A 19,407-nucleotide genomic window follows, 5' to 3' on the forward strand; every position below is an offset into this window, starting at 1 on the left:
ATGAAATAAAATGACTCTAAAGAGATATTCCTTTGCTCTATATAGCGAATCTCTAAATTCGAATCTTCAAAGATTCGAATTCTTATTCAACCCAAACGTTACCATTAAGGTAGATATATCCAAAACGAAAACTTGTTATGTAATTTTTATAAAACAAGAAACAAATCAATTAAAGTCTTCTTTTTTTAAAAAAAAAGGTAGAAAAAAACGATGAATAATGAATCTAAAGACAAAAGACTAACAACCCAAGCAACTACTGGCAATGATCAAAAACCTTAACCCAAAAGATACAGTGTTTTTTTTGGTGTATGATATCAGGAGATATACACATTCATTTATACATCCAATAATATTTGGGATGAGGGATACATGCCCACACACATCAACAACAACAACAACACTCCAAAAAAGAAACCAAATTGAGCAACAACAACGACGACGACTATACGAGGTCATTGCAGGTATTATAAACAAACGAACGAATCTTGTTTGTTTCTCTTGTGTTTTTTCGATTCGACTACCATTCGATGTTGTTAGCAAACATCATCAGTCGGTTTGATTTGATTGATCATTATTATCATCAACAACAACAACGATAGCTGTTTGTTTGTCTATATAGTTTTTCGTTTTTCGATATTTCATGAGACAACAAACAACAACAACGACGACGTAAACAAAACAAAACTGTTGCAATCAACAAAACAAAAAACGAGAAAAATTTTCCTGGATCATTTCTTTTATGGATCGTTTACGTTATTGTTAATCCTTTCTAACTGCAGAAAACAAAAAAAAATGCTTGATGGATTAAAAAACGGGGAAAATTAACGATAATTAAGAAATTTTATGAGTGATTAATTGATTGAGTGAGTGAGTTTTTGTTTTGTTGGCTGGTAAGTTAATCAATTTTTATAGTTCCTTAATCTAATCCAGTTTTTTTTCATTCGATTTTTGATTCTGAAAACCCACACCGTAGAAAAAACAGGAAAAAAACAAACGCATTTTGCCCCAAAAAAATATTATCATCATTTTGGCATTGAAGATTTGTGAAATTATTTTTCGTTTTTTTCCCTCAAGAATTGAAAAGTAGAACGGCATAATTTTTTTTGTTGGCATTTTTCCCAAAAAAATAAAAGAAGAAGACATCCTTCAAAATTTTCAATATTTTCATCCGCATCATTTTTTCTTCAACGATTGCCTTGTGTGTTCAACATCGTTGCATTTCATAAATGAATTTTTGTTTGAAAAAAAACAACAAAATCGAAACAAACTTAATAACCTGAAAAATCATCTAACCATAATAGAGAGATAGAGACACACTTTTGGGGTGTGTGTGTGTGACTGAGTGATTTGTTTGTTTGTTTTCCTCAATTTTCAGTCTTAAGAAAGTCTGAAAAAATTTCATTCAAACAACGAAATTCATTACGAAAAAATCAACAACAAAAAAAATTATCGAATGAACCCGATTATCATTGTGGATACTGTCGACAATGGCAACAGAGGCCACAAAAACCCCAACAATAACAACAACAAATCATCATGGCCATGGTCATCACCATCATCATCATAATCATCATCATGTGCAATCACAACAACAACAACCACAATATTCAAGAAATGTGATTGAAAATGTGATCAAATCATTAGATCAATTAATATTAGCAAATAATGTTAAACAAATTCTAGAATATAATCGAAGAATATCAAAATTATTACATTTTAATAATGATCTGGTCGATGATAATAACCTGGATGAATCATCAGCAATCAACTCGAATAATAACAATAATGGTTTACAGAATTTTTTCCGGTTAAAAAATGCCTTAAATGTTAAAACAGTTTCCAAATGGAATCGTGTTGCTTCGATATTGAAAACATTAGATATGAAAGCTAATCAAAAAGAATATCTAAAATTTCGTTCAAATGTCCAAGGTAGAAAAATTCTAATTATTGGTGGTGGTATTTCAGGTTTACGTGTTTCAATCGAATTATTATTGCTAGGTGCAAAAGGTAAGTTTCTTTTTCTTTTTGATTCATAACTTGATTAATTTTCCTTGTTTCGTCCATTGAAAGTAATTTGTGTGGAAAAACGTGATGAATTTACACGTAATAATGTTATACATTTATGGCCAAATGTTATCAATGATATGTGTACATTTGAATCAAAACGTTTTTATGGAAAATTTTGTGTCGGTTCTATTGATCATATATCTATACGACAATTACAATTAATCCTGTTGAAAATTGCAATTATTTATGGATTGAATTTCTATACAAATATTACATTTACGGAAATTTGTCCACGTATTATTGAACCTAGAATAGGAAGATGTTCATCGCAATCAATACAATGTGATTGTTGTTGTCATCAACATGGTTTTGGTCGTGGATCATATGCACATTTTCAACTTACATCGATGCAGGACTCTGGTTCAGGTGCAGGACAATCGCAAACATTGGTCAATTATTTAAATCGACAATCCTTCGATGTTATTATTGGTTGTGATGGTAGACGTCATACATTTAGCCGATATTTTCGTCGAAATAATCGTCGTGGAAAATTAGCCATTGGATTGACGGCAAATTTTATCAATCATCGTACGGAAGAAGAAGTACAATCCGAAGAAATTAGCGGTACAAGTCGTATTTATCAACAACAATGGTTTCAAAATCTTCAAGATGAAACTGGAATCGAACTGGAAAATCTTGTTTATTATCGTGATAATACACATTATTTTGTTATGACAGCAACAAAATCATCATTATTATTACGTGGTGTATTGAAAACTGATTACAGTGATTCTCATCAACTTTTATCTATGAATAACAGTAAGTTTTTTTTTGTTTTTCTTGGTTTGATTTTTCAATAAATCATCAATGTTTTCTTTCAGTTGATACACAAAAATTAATGCATTATAGTAAAGATGCAGCTGAATGGTCATCAAAACTTCGACGATTAGAATTTGCACGTAATTCAAATAATATGCCCGATGTTGCATTGTTTGATTTTACATCCATGTATTCAGCAACAAATGCATCATGTGCAAAAAAAATTCATCTTCGTTGTTGTTGTGATCAATCGGTTAATATAAATTCAACAGAAAATTCTCGTTATATGTTATTATTATTATGTGGTGATTCATTACTCGAGCCGGTAAATTATTAATCTTTTGGATTTTAAAAGATTTCTAATCAGATAATTTTTTCTTCTCTGTGATGATAAACAAAGTTTTGGCCAACTGGTAGTGGGGCTGGTCGTGGATTTCTATCGGCAATGGATGCAGCATGGACTGTTGCACAATGGTTTTCAAATGTTGATAATAGCTATTCAATTGATTCAATGCTCAATGTTATTAGTAAACGTGAATATATCTATAGGTAAAAGCAATGTTGATGTTTGTTTTTTCACAAATTCACATTTTCTCACCATTATTTTTAGATTATTAGCACAAACTAGTCCTGAAAATATAACCAATAAAAATTTTTCCATTGATCCACAATCACGTTATAAAACATTAAATATTTTAACAAATGATACATTGAAAGAGATAAAAGAACAAGTTCGTCATTTAATTATTGATAAACCTGATATTGATATGAAAATTTATCGTATTAGTAATGAAGCAAAACGTGCACGTCGTGCTACAGTTGGTATTGATCCAAATGATATTTTGAAAGCAAAAAATTTACATGTTGATACAAGTAAATTGGATGAATTTGTTTGTCAAACAAATCATAATCATCATCATCATTTAATTGATTATCAACGTAATAATCATCATACGGTCCTTCAATATTCAGTGCCTTCATCATCATCTGCAAATAATAATAATCGACAGCAACACTGTGATAATCGAAATGATAGTCGTTCACCGATTGATGTTGTAGAATTTCTTCCAAGAAATCATTCAACAACAGCGACAACAAATAACATTCAGAATAATTCAACAAGACGACCATTGGATGTACAACCAAGAAATGATCGTTTATTTTCCAATATGGCTAAAAAGAATCATCATGCACGTAATCATTTTTTTCATCAAACATCAAATATCGATCAACATCAACAACCACAACATTCATTACATTCGAATGATATTATTTCCAATAATTGTTTATTATTATCATCATCACCATCATCATCGATTTCATCAAATCATTCAAAATTAGATTGGATATCATCATCAAAAAATGATAATAATCTTAATAATACTAGTCATGAATCACAAATAATAATGAAACAAGGTCAACAAAATCATAATGAATCATCAGGAAATGATAAAGAAAATTGTCCAATTCCAGATTTTAAACAAATGTTTTTACTTGATGATTATGATGATGATAATGGTAATGATGATGATGATTATTTACAATCCAAATCCAAATCATCAATGGTGAAAAATCGTCTAAATTCAATGTCACAAAAAATGTTTGGAAATCCACATCATAATGATAGCTTACATGATTTTGAAAAATCATTATCACGTCGTCCGGTAAAAAAATCATCGGATATAATGGAAAAAGCACAATTTTTAGAACAAAAATTTGAAGAACATAACCGATCATATCAACCAAATTTGAATCGTGTTGGTCGTATTGAAGAAGATGATTGGAATGTTAAAATATGGAACGATACAAATCTATTTGGTAAACTCAACTAAAAAAAAATTGTCCCCTCTTTTCACACACATATACAAAAAAGAACTAAATGTCTATTGTAGGGAAAAACATTCAATATTTGCTTATCATATTTTTCTTTTCTTTTTCTTCTTCTTTATTTGTCTTACCATCCACGTATTTTTATTCTTCTTTTTCGGTTTAGCACCAAAAATAGATAAATCTGGTCGGCCATTTGTAGGTGAAAATAGTCGTAATCTACTTCAATCAAGAATTACACAATTGAATAATAATTTTGAATATAATCGTCCAATGATATCGAAAACATTTTTATCATCAACAACAACAACAGCAAACGCCAATGTTAAAAATAATGATTTTGTTAATATGTTATCGGCAGAAGTTTGTCAGAAATTAAATTCTGGTAATAATAATAATATTGTTCAACAACAGCAACCATCATTACCAATCGAAACGATAATTGGAAAAACATCATCAGGTGATACCACAGATTCACAGATCAAAATAACCAGTGCATTTCGTGATCCATCCACAAACATTCGTAGTAGAATACCTGGTTCTTCAGATTTACTTAAACCAATTGGTGATTGTTATCGTTGTTTGAAAACATTGCTGGCAAATGATCGTGTTACCATTTTAGGTAGAAATTTTCATAGGTATTTTATTTTGTTTTTGTTGGTTTTTTTGACATTATAATTAATTTTCGTTTTTTTCTTTCCACAAAAGAAATTGTCTCACCTGTAAAATTTGTAATGTTAGTCTTAGACATGATGAACTTATGGCATCGATTGATGATTTTATTTGTAAAATTTGTTTAAAAATTCGTTCACGTCAAATTGATGATATTGATAATGATTCAAATAATATTATAATGACAACAAGTACTGGTTCTACATTCAGTAATTCATCAATGATAAATGATAGTAAAAATGCATTCTTATCACAAGCACCACTTAGTTCATCATTAAATTTATCATTAATGGAAGCAAAGAAAAATTTCCTAGAAAATGCTCAACAAATTGATCTACGTGAACGTGCTGAATTTGAATTGATTATTGATGATGATGATAATACAAATCCATCGAATCAATCGGATAATAATGATAATGATGTGGAACAACAACAAGATGATGTTGAATTTGACATCGAAAATGACGAAAATCAACAAGAAGAAATCAATGACGATGTTGATGATCAAAAACAAAATGATGAACAAGAACAACTGCAACAACAACAACAATCATCAGATTTATCCGATAGTTCGGATGTTCATTGTTCATCAAGTGATAATTATACGGATGATGAACATTCATCGGATTCATCTTCATCATCATCATGTCTTCCTCAACGTCCATCATCAATAAAATCATCAACAACAGTTCCATTACATAAATCATCATCATCTTCGTCTTCGTCATCTTCGACGTCATCGAATTCAGCTAACCAAAAAAATGTTGATCATTCGTACAATATTGATTTTGGATCCGGATTTACGGTAATAATTCTTATGATAATAATTTTATTATTTCTTATTATCGTTTGGCTGATCGATGATTATGGCTTTTTATTTTTGGATTTTTTTCCCTTATTTCATTTCATTATTTTTGGCTTTTACTAACTTCATATCTTCCCCTTTGATTCCCCACCTTTTAAAACCGAAATGAAATAGAGCTTAATTGGAACAACATCTACAACAAATACACCAACAACCGTTACGAATGATGATAATTCATCCATTATGAATGTCAATGATGATGATAATGATGATGATGGTTGTGTCGAAATGGTTGCAACAACAAATTCTAAAAATTCCCTTACAACCGATTCCATTACAAACGATCCTATAGCTGCTTCGAATTTACCATTGCTTTCAAATGATGCTTATTATTATGATGGTTCATCGCAATGTTCAATCAATTTTAATGATTTTGATGAAAAGCATTTGCCATTAACATCAACAATGACAACAGAATTAACACAGAACGAACCAATTGTACAATGTGCAAATATAACCCAAATGGCTAATGATAATAATGATCAAAATAGAATTATTGTTGATTTAAATTGTTGTCAATTTGTTGATGCTGTTGATAATGATTGTGATCAATCAATAATGAAATTAGAATCACCAAAATCTAAAATTAATAATGCTTCATCAGCAAAACATTCACATAATCAATCATCACCTGGATTGAAAAAAGAATCATTGATTTTTAATTTTAATAGAAAAGAACCACTGAATATCGATTCTATCATCAAGACAAAACAACAACCGCAACAGCAGCAGCAAGAAATGACGAAAATGTCCGACACCAAGATAACGCCAACAACGATTCGTAATGATAATGGCAATGGCAAAAATAAGTCTTCAACTTCCAACAATAATAATCATTCAAAGAAAAACATTGGATCTGGATCTGGAAATGCTGTTACACAAATCAAACCAATTACAACAACAACAACAACAAAACCATCAAATATACCAACATATCGTTATGATGGTCATTTTACTGAAAAATTTTATCGTTCACAATCACAGCCAAGTTTATTTGCACAAATGGATCATATTGGTAATAAATTAAAAATGAAACGAAATTATTCACCAACAACAACAACAACAACAAATATTGGTGATAATAATGCTAATACAGTTTCGATAAAATTACCATTTGTTGATGGATCACCACCGAAAAATGATGATAATAATGATAATGATGATAAAATTTTATCAACACCGAAAAAAATTTTCAATCAACACCGAACAACAAACAACAATACCACCAACAACAACAATAATGATCAGCAATCATCAAATTCATCATCAATAAAATCATCACTTACTCAGGCTCCATTTGCTCGTATCGATGATGTTTGATTGTTTTGTTTTTTTAATAGTTTACTGTTTCTATTCTGGCTTTCACATTCTTACTTGACTGATAAATAATGATGATTTATACGGTTTACAAATACAAATTTATAATAATAATAATGGTGTGATAATTTTTTTGTTTTTTTATTTTCAAAAAAAAAATGTTTTATCTCTATTTACAAACCCTATGTTCTTCCATATTTTACACAATCATAATATTAACTAAAAATTAAAAACCGAGAATAATTATATAAAAAAAATATTAATCATTTTAAAATTATAAATTTTTTTCAAAAAAAAAATTATTTACCCGCCAATTTTTTTTTTTTAAACAACGCCATCTACAATTCAATTTGGTTATTAAAATTTGATTTTTTTTTTCTGGTGAAAGCGCGCACATAATAATAATGATACAAAACACGCCTTGTAATAAATGATTGGAATAAATGTTATTATCCTGTAAACTTTTTGCTGTTGTTGTTTTCCTGGTGAAAAAAGAAAAAATCATCGAAATGAAAAGGATGTAAGTAAGCATCGTATAATGGTAGCAGTAGTAGTGGCAGTGACAGCGACTACAGTACTGATATTATACCGTTATTTTATTTACCGTTATTTGTCTGGTTAGTTGTTTGGTATCCATCCATCTTTTGCATATTTTCCTGATGTGTTTGTGTATCCAAGGCGACTATACAACTTTAACAACCAAAAAAAAATATATCGATCGTTTTCTATACGTCTGATGCTTTGTGTTTTTTTCCCCAAACAAATGTGTTTTTCGGTTTGGTTGATGATTGAACTCTGGTTCACTGTAAAATGTCTATTTTGTTAAATATCCTTCTTCTTCTTTCCCTGTGAGCTATATGCTGATCACACACACATCTCACACAGTATCCATTTTATCCAGGCTCGCTCTCACATGTCTATAGCGAAAAACGAAAAAAATGGCGTATACCAAATGCTGAATTATTATTGGGTGTAGGGGTGGATAACAACCAACCAAGCAACCAGATGGATATTATGATGATGACAAGGATATATTTTTTGTTGTTGTTGTTGTTGTTTAGGCAAAAACAAAATAGAAAAATTAAAAGATTCTGCTCATCATCATCATCATCATCATATAGGAGCTATATGCATGCTATATATTTGTTTGTTGTTTTTTAAACCCAAAAAGTAAAAAAAAAAACTATCCAATTTTTTGTTTTCTGGTTCGGGGTTCTTCCTCCCTCCCTCCCTCTCTGGTTTCTTCTCGTGTAAATGACATATACTAAAAACTACATAGAATCTGGAAGAAGAATCGAGCCAACTTCGAGGGCGCTATAATCGCCCTACACACTTTGTATATTCTTCAATACGGATTCCTCCTTTTTTTTGCTTGAATTTTGTAACAAAAAAAATCATCATCATCAAAATGTGGTCATCATCATCATCGACGACGGCAACGACAATTGACTAGCAAAGAAATTATCCACCACCAACCAATATACCACACACAAAAAAAATCAACAAACATCGACGAGTGTTTTGCTTGGTTGTTTTGTTGTTGAGAGAGGATTATATATCCTGATATATTTCACACACCAAGAAAAACTTTATTTTTCGAAGCAAAATTCATCTATATAAATTTTCTATTATAATATTTGGCTTCTGTGTTTCTTCTTCTTTTTTTTTCTGGTTTGATGTTTTCATGTTTTTCTGGTGACTATATCTTCTTCATTCTTTTTCATGGTCTCTTTTTTTCGTTGTTTTCCAATCAACTATATGTTTCAACACTATATGGTAGTGTTTGTTTGGTAAATGATAATAATAATCATCGTTATATAAATGATGGTTTCAAACAACTAAACTAAACAAACGAAGAAGAATTTATTCAATTTTTTATTCACAATGGTAAATGCGGTAAAAACCTACTAATAAACTAATAAACATCTACCATTTTTTTTCATATATAATAACGATAATATTGTAACTTTTCTGGGGTATGTATGGTTATATATCCGTTGATTATATATGAATGAATGTCTGGTTGGTTGGTTGATGATGATGGTAACCATCAATTTCTTGATTATTATTATTATATAAGATGATGATGATAGTTTCTATGGTTATAATTGGGAGCCAAATGAAAAGTGTAATGAAAGTAAAATGTAAAAGAAATCTTTGTTTGTTTGTTTGTTTTTAGATATTTAGAGTTCTATATCAATCGCATCATCATCATCATCATCATCGATGATATATATCGTAAGGATTATATTTTTTTTTCTATATATTTTTTTATTGTGTTTACAAGTTACACACCCCCTGATATATCTGATTGTGGTTGGTTTTTTGGTTCTTTGACTGGTGATTATTATCATCAATTTTACCGCCATTATTTTTATGAATGATAATCATCAATCGTATTCAAAATCAACTAAATATTGATGGTCTTCATTATTATTTTCAAAGCAAAAAAACAAAATGCCCACCAAAAACTTGAAAAGAAATAAATGAATAATGTTAGTTTTGTAAATTTGTAAATGATGATGAATATTATAAATTTGCACACAAAATAACATTATATCTTAGCTATATTTTTTTTTGTTCCTGGATTCCCAAATATTGAATCCAATTTTATCCAATATTGAAACCGAATAGGTCACTATAGTGTTTTTCTTGTTGTGTATCTTAAAGAATATATATATAGTGTGTGTGTGTGTGTGTGTAAGTCAATGACAATTACAATATTGAATTGAATATCAATATTTATCTCTATATATAAATGACTAGCATTGCAAGCCATTGGCCATTGGCTTCGTCCACTAAGTGGACGAAGTCTAGCTTAGTCATAAGGCCAAGTCCAATGCAAGCCAGCCATTTGTTTATGTAAAAAATCAAAAGATCCTTATAAATAAAAAATGCAAGCCATCCATTTTTCGAGCATGCGCATTGAAATAGAAAAAAGTGTTTCGTCTCAGCCAGCCAGCCAGCCAGCCAGCCAGCCAGTCAGTGTTTTACTTTTTTATGTTATTAGATAATTGTAAACTATATCTCTATGGTTTGTGTTTTAACTAACCAAAAACATTATATTGTTTTTTTGGTTACAAAATTGTTTTTAAAAAAAATATCCATATTATTTAATAATCATATAGAAAGAATTACAGAATTCAAGAAACTTTCGATCTAGAGAGAGAGAAACCTGAATCGTCCAATATAGAATATTCTTTTTCTTCAAGACAAACCAAACCAATTCTATATCTTCAAAAATTACCACCTTTTTTTCGCAAAAGAAACAAATAGACAAAACATTATATATTGTTTATATGGGAGTGTGTTTGAAGAAGAAGAAAATTTATGAATGAAACAATATCATCGAATAACAACAACAACAACAACATGTGATATATACTGATAAATCATTCAATGTTTCGATGGTCTTTTTTTTATATATAAGAATGATCATCATCAATTGTCAGTTTTCTGGTGGCCAAAAGTGTAAAACAACACACACTATGTAATAACCAAAACAAAAAAAAAAAAAGTATAAGTCGACGAACTTTGAATTGAAAACAACCACTAATCATAATCATCATCATATAGTTACTATGTGTATGCGATCATCATCATCAGAAACTCTTATATATAACCGCAGAATAACGATGTTGATGATTGGTGAAATTTTACCACCATCATCATCAATATTATCATCATCGTTTTTTTATATATATAGAATCTTTTGTATAGAGTTTTCCTTGTTGACAACAACAACAAGTGGTTGATAAATGAATGAATGGATATTATATAGGAAAAGTAGTCTTTCTACATCCACTGTAAATTATGCACGTGTTTTTTGTTTTGGAGGTTTTTTCCCAATTGACCAACAGGGAAGAAACCTTCAAAACAAACGCACGTGCTTGTTTGTTTGTCTTATGCTTATCTGACCATGTTTTTTTTTCTTATTTTCAAACAGAAAATTAGTCATAATTTCTACCTCGATATCATCATTATCTGATCAGATCAGATCAGTCGATTCCATAAATTCCATTTTTTATCAATTCGATTTGATTTGATTGTGCAATAAGATTAACAAACGAAGACAAACGAAAATGCAATCATTAAATCAATCACAATTAATTAGTACTAGTGGTGGTACTGTAACTGTAAGCGGTATTGGTATATTACCAACAGGTACAACTATTACCGGTACCAGTATTGGTGGTCATCCAATTACGTTACAAGCAACAGCAGCAACAAATCAACAACAACAACAACTTGGTCATATTAATCATCATATAATTACAAATAATCAACATTCATTAAATCAACAACAACAACAACAACAACATCATCATTTAGGACAACCAACAAATATACAATTAATAATAGCAACAAAATCATTACCACAAGCAATACAAACGGCTACTATTAAACAACAACATCAGCAACAACAACAACAACAACATGATAATATTATAACAATACCTGTATCAGTATCAACAACATCATCATTATCTGGTCATTTAAAACAAGAAATGATTACATTACCTGTTATGGCAACAACAACAACAGGACAACATCCAATTCAAGGACAATGTCCAACAACAATAACCGGTACAAATATTGGTACTATTGGTAATATTGGTGGTACTGGTGGTACAACCTGTATGCTGGTTACACCATCAACATTAAATCAAGTTGTTAATAATTTAAATATTCATCATCAACAACAACAAGCGATAACAACAACAACAACAAACCAACAACAACAACAACAACATCTTACAATTAATAATTCAAATCAATTAAATCTTCAATTGAATCAACAATTAAATCAACAACAACAACAACCACAACAACATCATCAAACAACAACAATAATAACATTACCACAATCGCAACAACAACAACAACAAAATCAACAACAACAACAACAAATTCAACAAATTCATACACAAACACTTAATCATACAAATGTGATACAAACAAATAATAATAATACAATAACCGTAACTGGCCAAACACCTGGATTAGATCTATTGGCTTGTCTTGAATGTGGTAAACATTTTGTTTCAGTTGCAAAATTAAAATCACATGAAAAAACACATTCAAAATCAAGGCCATTTAAATGTACTGATTGTAATAAATCATTTACAGGTAAGAATTCAGAATTTGGCAATTGCAGAATTTCAATAATTTTTTCTTAATTTTTTCTCTCCCATAGTTCGATATTCATTGATATGTCATACACGAACACATACACGTGAACGTCCATATCAGGTATTTTCCAAATTATTGAATTCTTGATTGATAATATTATGTTTTTTTTTTACCTTTTTTCAATATAACAGTGTTCACAATGTGGATCACGTTTTACACAAGCATCAAGCCTGAAAACACATCAAATTTATAAACATACAAAAAATTTTCCATATGCTTGTAAACAATGTGATCGTGGTTTTATATCACCCGGTCAACGACATGAACATGTTGTACGTACACATTTAAAATTATCAAATTCAACCAGTGGACAACGATCATCATCATCATCATCGACGACAGGAAAAAATTCAAAATCTAAATCAACAAATAAAACTACAAAATCCAAACAACAACAATCCAAATCAACAACAACAACAACAATGAATGATACGAATCAGAATAATGGTCAAATTACAACAACAGCAACAACAACAATAGTACCGACAACAACAATATTTGTTTCATCGGAAGCATCAACAACGGCAACAACAACAATACCAACAACAACAACAACCACAATGGTCGAAATAGCCAATGATGATGATGATGATAGAGATGATCATCATTCTGGTCAAATTTTACAACAAATTGATGATGATGATGATGAAGAGGATGATGATAATATACATCATCATCATGGTACAATACAGGTAACATCAACAACAGCGCCACCTATATCTGCTTCCAATACAGTAACATTAGTTAATGCAACCATATTACAACAACAAGATGATGATGATGATGATGATGATCAACAACAACAACAACATCAACATCAACAATCAGATCAAACATCAACAACAACAATTGATACTGATCAATTACCACCTGGTTCAACAATAACATTAGCCATACAAACAATTAGTTCATCACAAGATTCAGATGATTCATTAAATGGACCATCAATGTCATCAGCTGCATGTCAAACTGCATTATCATTACCTCCATTACTCTAATCTAGTCTACTAATTACAATTATTTTACCGAATAAGCCACCATAATTACCAAAATTTATTGATTTTTCCAAAATTTGAATTAAAACACAAGACACACACAGACAAACATGCTACTTAATTTATCATCAACATTTTATTGGTATCATCATTATCATTATTATCTAAGTCATTCTCGAAGTATTTCTCCCCACCATAATTTATTTATTAGCCATTTTGTTTCCTTTTTTGTGTGCGTGTGTGTTCATCATTGACGATTTTTGGCCAAGAATTTTTGGAAGAAAAAAAACCGCCGATTTTTAATTTTCATTTCATCGATTTTTCCCGTTTGTTTCCAAGAATTTTTCCTCTTTTAAATTCACAACAAACACTTGTCAGAAAAAAAGTATTTTTCATCATCACACACACCAAACACAGACAGACGCATTTCATTGACGCAATTCATATATTCATCTAATTTAATTTCATTAAGCAATCTCACATTATAATTGATTGATTGGTGATGGACAAACAAACAAACAAATATTGCAAAAGTTTTTGTATAAATAATCGATTGTTTCGTCCATCACTATCATCGAATTTTTCAGAATTCATTCGATTTCCTCCTCCCCGGTCATATTTTTGATGTGTGATGTGTATTCGGACTGTAATTTATTTATTTTTTTTTTGTAATTTTACTTTTTTTTTTATATTTTGTAAAATTCTTTTTATTTTGTTTTTGTTGTTTTTTATTATTATTTTAAATTTTTACCTTGTTTTTTTGTTTCTTTTGTTGAATTCTTGTTTTGTTTTTGTGATTTGATTTTGAAAATTTTTTAGTCGTCCATCACCGACACACACTCATCAAATACTTGCCTGGTTACGTGCAACGTATCAATTTTTTCAATTTTTTCTCTCAATCTCAATCGTGTATCGTTCTCTCATTATATTCATCAATATTTATTTCAATTCTCTAATCACAAATCACAATAATCACACTAATCATAATGATAATAATTAAAACGAATGAATTTTTCAACAAAAAATAAAATTCTTTAATCTCTTCTTCGAAGGTTTCTTTCATTTTTTTTGTCGGTTCATCAAACTCGATTCAATCCTTTCCTTTTCGTTTTTTTCAATCAAATTCGTTAATCAAATCAAAAAATGATGATGATGATGATGGGAGCATAATGGGAGAAAAAATGTAATTAAAGTTTATGACCGATTAGCCAAACGAATCGAACGAAGAAAAGGTAATTTTTTGGACGAAACGAAAAAATCATGATGGCCAACATCAATTCATAATGTTTGAATAATAATTGAAAATTGAAAGTGATAGGGTCGATAGTACCCTTTTTTTTCGTTTGTTTGTTTGTCTGGTTTCTCTTTTCGGCATCAACGATCAATCATATCAGGTTTTTTTATTATTATTCGAATGGTAAAAAAACAAATTAGACACCTTCAAACATGATTTTGATAATAATGATGGATGAAATGAAATATGCATCAAACAACGAAAAGAAAACATGTTTTTTATATCAAACATATCGTGCATCAGAATAAATGAATTAAATCGATGATGTTTGATCTTTGATGTTGTTGTTTTTTGATGCCAATCTTAATTGAAATTAGCCAGCCAACATGACCATCATCATTATTATTATCAATCAACCAGAATAATAATAATAATAATAAAATTAAAATTGAATATTGAACCCGAATAAAGAAAAAATTTGTAAATTAGAGAGATCAAATGATATCAAGGTTTTTTCTCGAACTCGAATATAAAAATTAAAAGATTCGAAGATTCTTTTGATCTTTGATCTTGTCATAATTTTCTATTTTGCTTAAAAAAATTAATTTTTATTTGTTTGTTGATCATATCTTTCAATGGCAAATATTTTTTTTTTTTTTTTTTGTAGATCAAATCTGTTTGATTAGCAAATTTGTGCATAATAAAAAAGAAACAAGGTTAATGATTGATGAAACATTATTTTTTGTTTGATGACATTTATCTTGGATCCATCATTTTTTCAACAAAAAAAAAAATGATGGATTTCATTCTGAATTTTTAAATGTTCCATGACAAATTTGAATCATTATTTTGTTTGTACGTCTTATATGGATCATCATCCGTTATCAGTTAATGTTCGATCGGAATTTTTTCGAATGGTTCGATTTTTACAATGTTTATGGTGTGTGACAATCCTTGAAATGACAAAAAAGATTTTTAAAAATCAAAATTTGAAGCAAAAAAGTATCAAAATAATCATTTGTTTGTTTTAATTCATTGCTAATGAATTTCTCTTCTTTTTTTTTTTTTTTTTTTTTTTTGTTTGAAAAAAAGTCATAAAAATCAACAACAGAAATGAAGAAAATTTTGATGGATGACCAGCTTGATTTTGCAAATTCAATCCAATGTTGTTGTTCGTGAAAAGAGGTAAAAAAAATGGCAATTTTCCATTGATTGGCTGATTAACTGACTGACAAGAAGAAGAAGAAGAAAATCCCATTTTCACTTTCATTTCACAATTCATTTATAAACAGGATTCAAAGTTGTTTTTTTTTCGTTTGTTTGTTTGAAAAGAATCCATCCCCTTTTTTTTATTGAATCGATTAATCTTGATTGAATATCATGCACATCATCTTTATCTTCAATCAATTCTCAAGTCATCATCACTTCCCACATTATTCACTATAATGAGAAAAAACTATAAAAATGGATGATTAGTGATGATTTTTGCACATTTTTTTCTTTGATGATTGGTTTGGTTGGTGAAACTTTTCAGAAATGAAATTCAATCGATGGCTATCGATAATATTGGTCATTATTTTTTCAATGACTTTGGCTGCTGCTGAATCGAATCAAATACGTTTCCGTAGAATACAGCAACCAACTGCAAGGCTATTTCAGCAACCAAGACAGATATTCATCAAACCGCAACCGCAACAAAGATATTCCCTACAAAAATCTAGTGATTTAAGGCGAATTAATCAACAACCACGACCACGACCATTATCATCATCATCAAATTGGTCGAATTTGAATAAAAATCCTACCTCATTATCATCGACATCAACATCATCATCATGGAATACAGGTAGACAAAAATCTGAACGAAAAGTAGCATGGACACCATGGTCAACACCATCATCACCATCATTATTTCGATCATCATCATCAACACCAAAAATCAATGTAATTGATACGGGAAATACTCGTCAAGAAAGTTGGAATCAAAGAGCCAGTGATGATAGTCCACCTGGTGCATATCATTGGGGTTATCGTTGGATCGATGAATCTGGTAATCAAATGTTTCGTGAAGAAACTGCTGATGGTTATGGAACAGTAACCGGACGATATTCATTCCGGGAATATAATGTAAGTTTGTTTTGTTTTTTTTTCTTCTTTGAAATTTTCATTCAAATTTTGTTTTTTCAAAAAAAGGGTCTCATAAGAATTGTTGAATATATTGCCGATGAAAATGGTTATCGTACCAGAATTCGTAGTAATGAACCGGGTATTGTTACATCGAATCCAGCCGGTGCTCAAATTATACGATTTGAAAATGAAAATGATATTCCAGCTTGATTAAAATGAATTTAAATTAAAACAAACAAAATAAAATTTTATTGACTTTTGATTGATTGATTGACAGATTCAAATTTTTGATTTTGATTTTTATAAATAAAATATTCCCAATCAATCAATCAATCAGTTGTTTCATAAATGCTATTCAAATATTGACAGGCCATATCCGATACCATAGAACGATCTGGTATTTGTTGTGCCATACCATAAATAACACCTGAACCGGATGTTTTTTCATCTGGATTTTGCATACAAATTGCAACCGATTCACGAACATCACGGATAAAATCATCTGCAACACCATCAATGACATGACACATTGTTAAACAGATATGTAATGCTGATGGAAATTGTAAAGCGTTTATATTCCATCCTTTTTTAGTTAAAAGATCACTTTTATAAAGGGATAAGAGATAAACAAGGTTAATCAATAGATAATCAATCCAAACAAATTACTTACGTTAAACGAAAAATATCAAAACGTTTCGAACCAAAAGCAACAACCGATAATGATGGTTTACCAAGAACAAAAATATCATCAATTTTTTCCAATCCGTTCATTATTTTCTGGCGAACGCTGAGAATTTTCCTAGTCGATTCAACATAACCATTATAACCATAATAAAGCAAAGCTGCCCAACAAGCAGCAATATTAGCACCAGATCTACTACCAGCAATTGTTGGTGATATATAAATACCACCAGGCCATTCAGTATAAACAGAATATTGATATTGACGATATTTTTTATCCGAATACATTATTATTGATGAACCTTTTGGTGTAAAACCATATTTATGTGTATCACATGATATACTTGTAACACCGGGTACGGAAAAATCCACAGGATCGATATGAAAACCAGCATCTTTAACGAATGGAACCAAGAAACCACCAAGACAACAATCAACATGTAATGGTATGTTATATTTATATGCAACAACAGCCAATGATTCAATATCATCAATAATACCATGTGGATAACCACAAGCTGATCCAACTAAAAGGATTGTATTACGATTAACAGCACGTTCCATTGCTTTAACATCGGCTTTAAATGTTACGGGATCCACTGGTATTGAACGAAATTTTATACAAAAATATTGACATGCTTTATGAAATGCAGCATGTGCTGTATTTGGTGCAACCAATTCTGGTTTCCGAATACCACGAACATTACGAGCATAATCACGATATGCTTTTATTGCTAAAACAATTGATTCAGTACCACCAGATGTTAATGATCCACAACAATTATCATCACCACGATAAAGATTTATAACCCAACGAATAATTTCAGCCTCCATTTTGGTAATATTCGGAAAAACTTCCGGATGTAATGGATTTGAGAAAGCAGTTTCACTATAAATTTTTGTTATTAAATCAATAAGATTTGGTGACATGCTTGAATAAACTGCACCCGATACACGGCCACCTTTATAATCAATTTTTAATAATTTTTGATAATTTTTAAATTCCTTAAGAATTTCTTCAGGTTTCATTCCATTTTTGGGTAGATTTGTAAGGAATTTTTCATTACAATAAATTTCACGACATTTTTTCGAAATAGTTTCATCAGCTTTTGCTAATTCTTTACTAACCATTTGACGAATATAAGGTAAACGAATGAAAATACGAAATAATATTGTTGATATTGCCGACCAGGTAACTTTATTTCAGGGAAAAAAAGAAATTTCGGAAAAAGTTGAAGAATTTTTTCATTAAATTGGAAAAATCAACAGCAACTTACATTCATGATCTTCATAGAAACGATATATACGTGATAATAACAGACATGTAACCAGTGTAGCAAGTAAAATTTGCCAACGATCATATGGCTCTAAATGTAATTCAATTACATCAAGATAATCATTGATGATGAATGTTGTTTGATTCAATATTGAATCCATTATTGATTTTCGGAATGTCTATTTTTTTGGAGAAGAAAAATGCAATTTATAAACGGAGATCAGCCAATAAGAAAAAAATTGAATCAAAATCAAATCCAGAAAAAATGATCGTTGAGTACAACATTATCCAAACAGAAAAACAAAAAAGAAAAAAAATGATAACAACAATGACTATTTCTTTCTCCACTTTTAGGTTACTTTTTTTCATATATAGTATGTATGTGAGATTAATT

The 19,407-nt window shown here is 29.8% G+C and overlaps 4 protein-coding genes across 7 annotated transcripts; 3 read left to right on the forward strand and 1 right to left on the reverse strand.

Moving 5' to 3' along the window:
- Window positions 1-631: 631 nt before the first annotated feature.
- Window positions 632-7,730, forward strand: Mical (Molecule interacting with CasL). Of its 2 annotated transcripts, none has more exons than XM_075823187.1 (9): window positions 632-890; window positions 974-2,007; window positions 2,071-2,826; window positions 2,889-3,151; window positions 3,227-3,375; window positions 3,437-4,644; window positions 4,820-5,291; window positions 5,362-6,130; window positions 6,862-6,987. In XM_075823187.1, exons 2-9 carry the CDS (start codon window positions 1,488-1,490, stop codon window positions 6,973-6,975), a joined length of 4,251 nt encoding a protein of 1,416 aa, XP_075679302.1. In that variant the 5' UTR covers window positions 632-890; window positions 974-1,487; the 3' UTR covers window positions 6,976-6,987. The 2 variants fall into 2 exon arrangements, with proteins under 2 accessions (XP_075679302.1, XP_075679301.1); XM_075823186.1 differs by having other exon boundaries at window positions 742-890; window positions 6,305-7,730.
- A 1,869-nt stretch (window positions 7,731-9,599) lies between these two features.
- On the forward strand, window positions 9,600-14,740 carry LOC113798341 (uncharacterized). 3 transcript variants are annotated; one of them, XM_075823196.1, is made up of 4 exons: window positions 9,600-9,745; window positions 11,454-12,637; window positions 12,705-12,760; window positions 12,832-14,740. In XM_075823196.1, the coding sequence occupies exons 2-4, from the start codon at window positions 11,590-11,592 to the stop codon at window positions 13,696-13,698; spliced, it is 1,971 nt and encodes a 656-aa protein (XP_075679311.1). In that variant the 5' UTR covers window positions 9,600-9,745; window positions 11,454-11,589; the 3' UTR covers window positions 13,699-14,740. The 3 variants fall into 3 exon arrangements, with proteins under 3 accessions (XP_075679311.1, XP_075679310.1, XP_075679309.1); XM_075823195.1 differs by lacking the exon at window positions 9,600-9,745 and adding an exon at window positions 10,615-10,997; XM_075823194.1 differs by lacking the exon at window positions 9,600-9,745 and having other exon boundaries at window positions 11,210-12,637.
- Window positions 14,741-16,450: 1,710 nt separating this feature from the next.
- Window positions 16,451-19,371, reverse strand: Sply (Sphingosine-1-phosphate lyase). The gene is made up of 3 exons (XM_027348822.2): window positions 19,015-19,371; window positions 17,727-18,933; window positions 16,451-17,659 (listed from the first exon to the last, which is right to left on the reverse strand). Exons 1-3 carry the CDS (start codon window positions 19,172-19,174, stop codon window positions 17,386-17,388), a joined length of 1,641 nt encoding a protein of 546 aa, XP_027204623.1. The 5' UTR covers window positions 19,175-19,371; the 3' UTR covers window positions 16,451-17,385.
- Window positions 16,466-17,322, forward strand: LOC113798307 (uncharacterized). The gene is made up of 2 exons (XM_027348823.2): window positions 16,466-17,056; window positions 17,123-17,322. Exons 1-2 carry the CDS (start codon window positions 16,466-16,468, stop codon window positions 17,264-17,266), a joined length of 735 nt encoding a protein of 244 aa, XP_027204624.2. The 3' UTR covers window positions 17,267-17,322.
- Window positions 19,372-19,407: the final 36 nt, after the last annotated feature.

Source organism: Dermatophagoides pteronyssinus, unplaced genomic scaffold, assembly GCF_027571235.1.
Source record: "Dermatophagoides pteronyssinus isolate colony J.1.1.1.1 unplaced genomic scaffold, Derpt_VIB-CSIC_2022.12 sq0024, whole genome shotgun sequence".
Taxonomy (NCBI): domain Eukaryota; kingdom Metazoa; phylum Arthropoda; class Arachnida; order Sarcoptiformes; family Pyroglyphidae; genus Dermatophagoides; species Dermatophagoides pteronyssinus.

Excerpts from the sequence above, each read along its gene's own strand:
- Mical (XM_075823186.1), top strand. The coding sequence starts at position 1,488 with ATGGCAACAGAGGCCACAAAAACCCCAACAATAACAACAACAAATCAT. Across the intron at positions 2,008-2,070 it reads ATTATTGCTAGGTGCAAAAG|TAATTTGTGTGGAAAAACGT; the intron begins GTAAGTTTCTTT and ends GTCCATTGAAAG. Across the intron at positions 6,131-6,304 it reads ATTTTGGATCCGGATTTACG|AGCTTAATTGGAACAACATC; the intron begins GTAATAATTCTT and ends GAAATGAAATAG.
- LOC113798341 (XM_075823196.1), top strand. The coding sequence starts at position 11,590 with ATGCAATCATTAAATCAATCACAATTAATTAGTACTAGTGGTGGTACT. Across the intron at positions 12,638-12,704 it reads TTGTAATAAATCATTTACAG|TTCGATATTCATTGATATGT; the intron begins GTAAGAATTCAG and ends TCTCTCCCATAG. Across the intron at positions 12,761-12,831 it reads CACGTGAACGTCCATATCAG|TGTTCACAATGTGGATCACG; the intron begins GTATTTTCCAAA and ends TCAATATAACAG.
- LOC113798307 (XM_027348823.2), top strand. The coding sequence starts at position 16,466 with ATGAAATTCAATCGATGGCTATCGATAATATTGGTCATTATTTTTTCA. Across the intron at positions 17,057-17,122 it reads ATTCATTCCGGGAATATAAT|GGTCTCATAAGAATTGTTGA; the intron begins GTAAGTTTGTTT and ends TTTCAAAAAAAG.
- Sply (XM_027348822.2), bottom strand. The coding sequence starts at position 19,174 with ATGGATTCAATATTGAATCAAACAACATTCATCATCAATGATTATCTT. Across the intron at positions 18,934-19,014 it reads TTTCTATGAAGATCATGAAT|TTACCTGGTCGGCAATATCA; the intron begins GTAAGTTGCTGT and ends CCTGAAATAAAG. Across the intron at positions 17,660-17,726 it reads TTTGATATTTTTCGTTTAAC|TGATCTTTTAACTAAAAAAG; the intron begins GTAAGTAATTTG and ends CCTTTATAAAAG.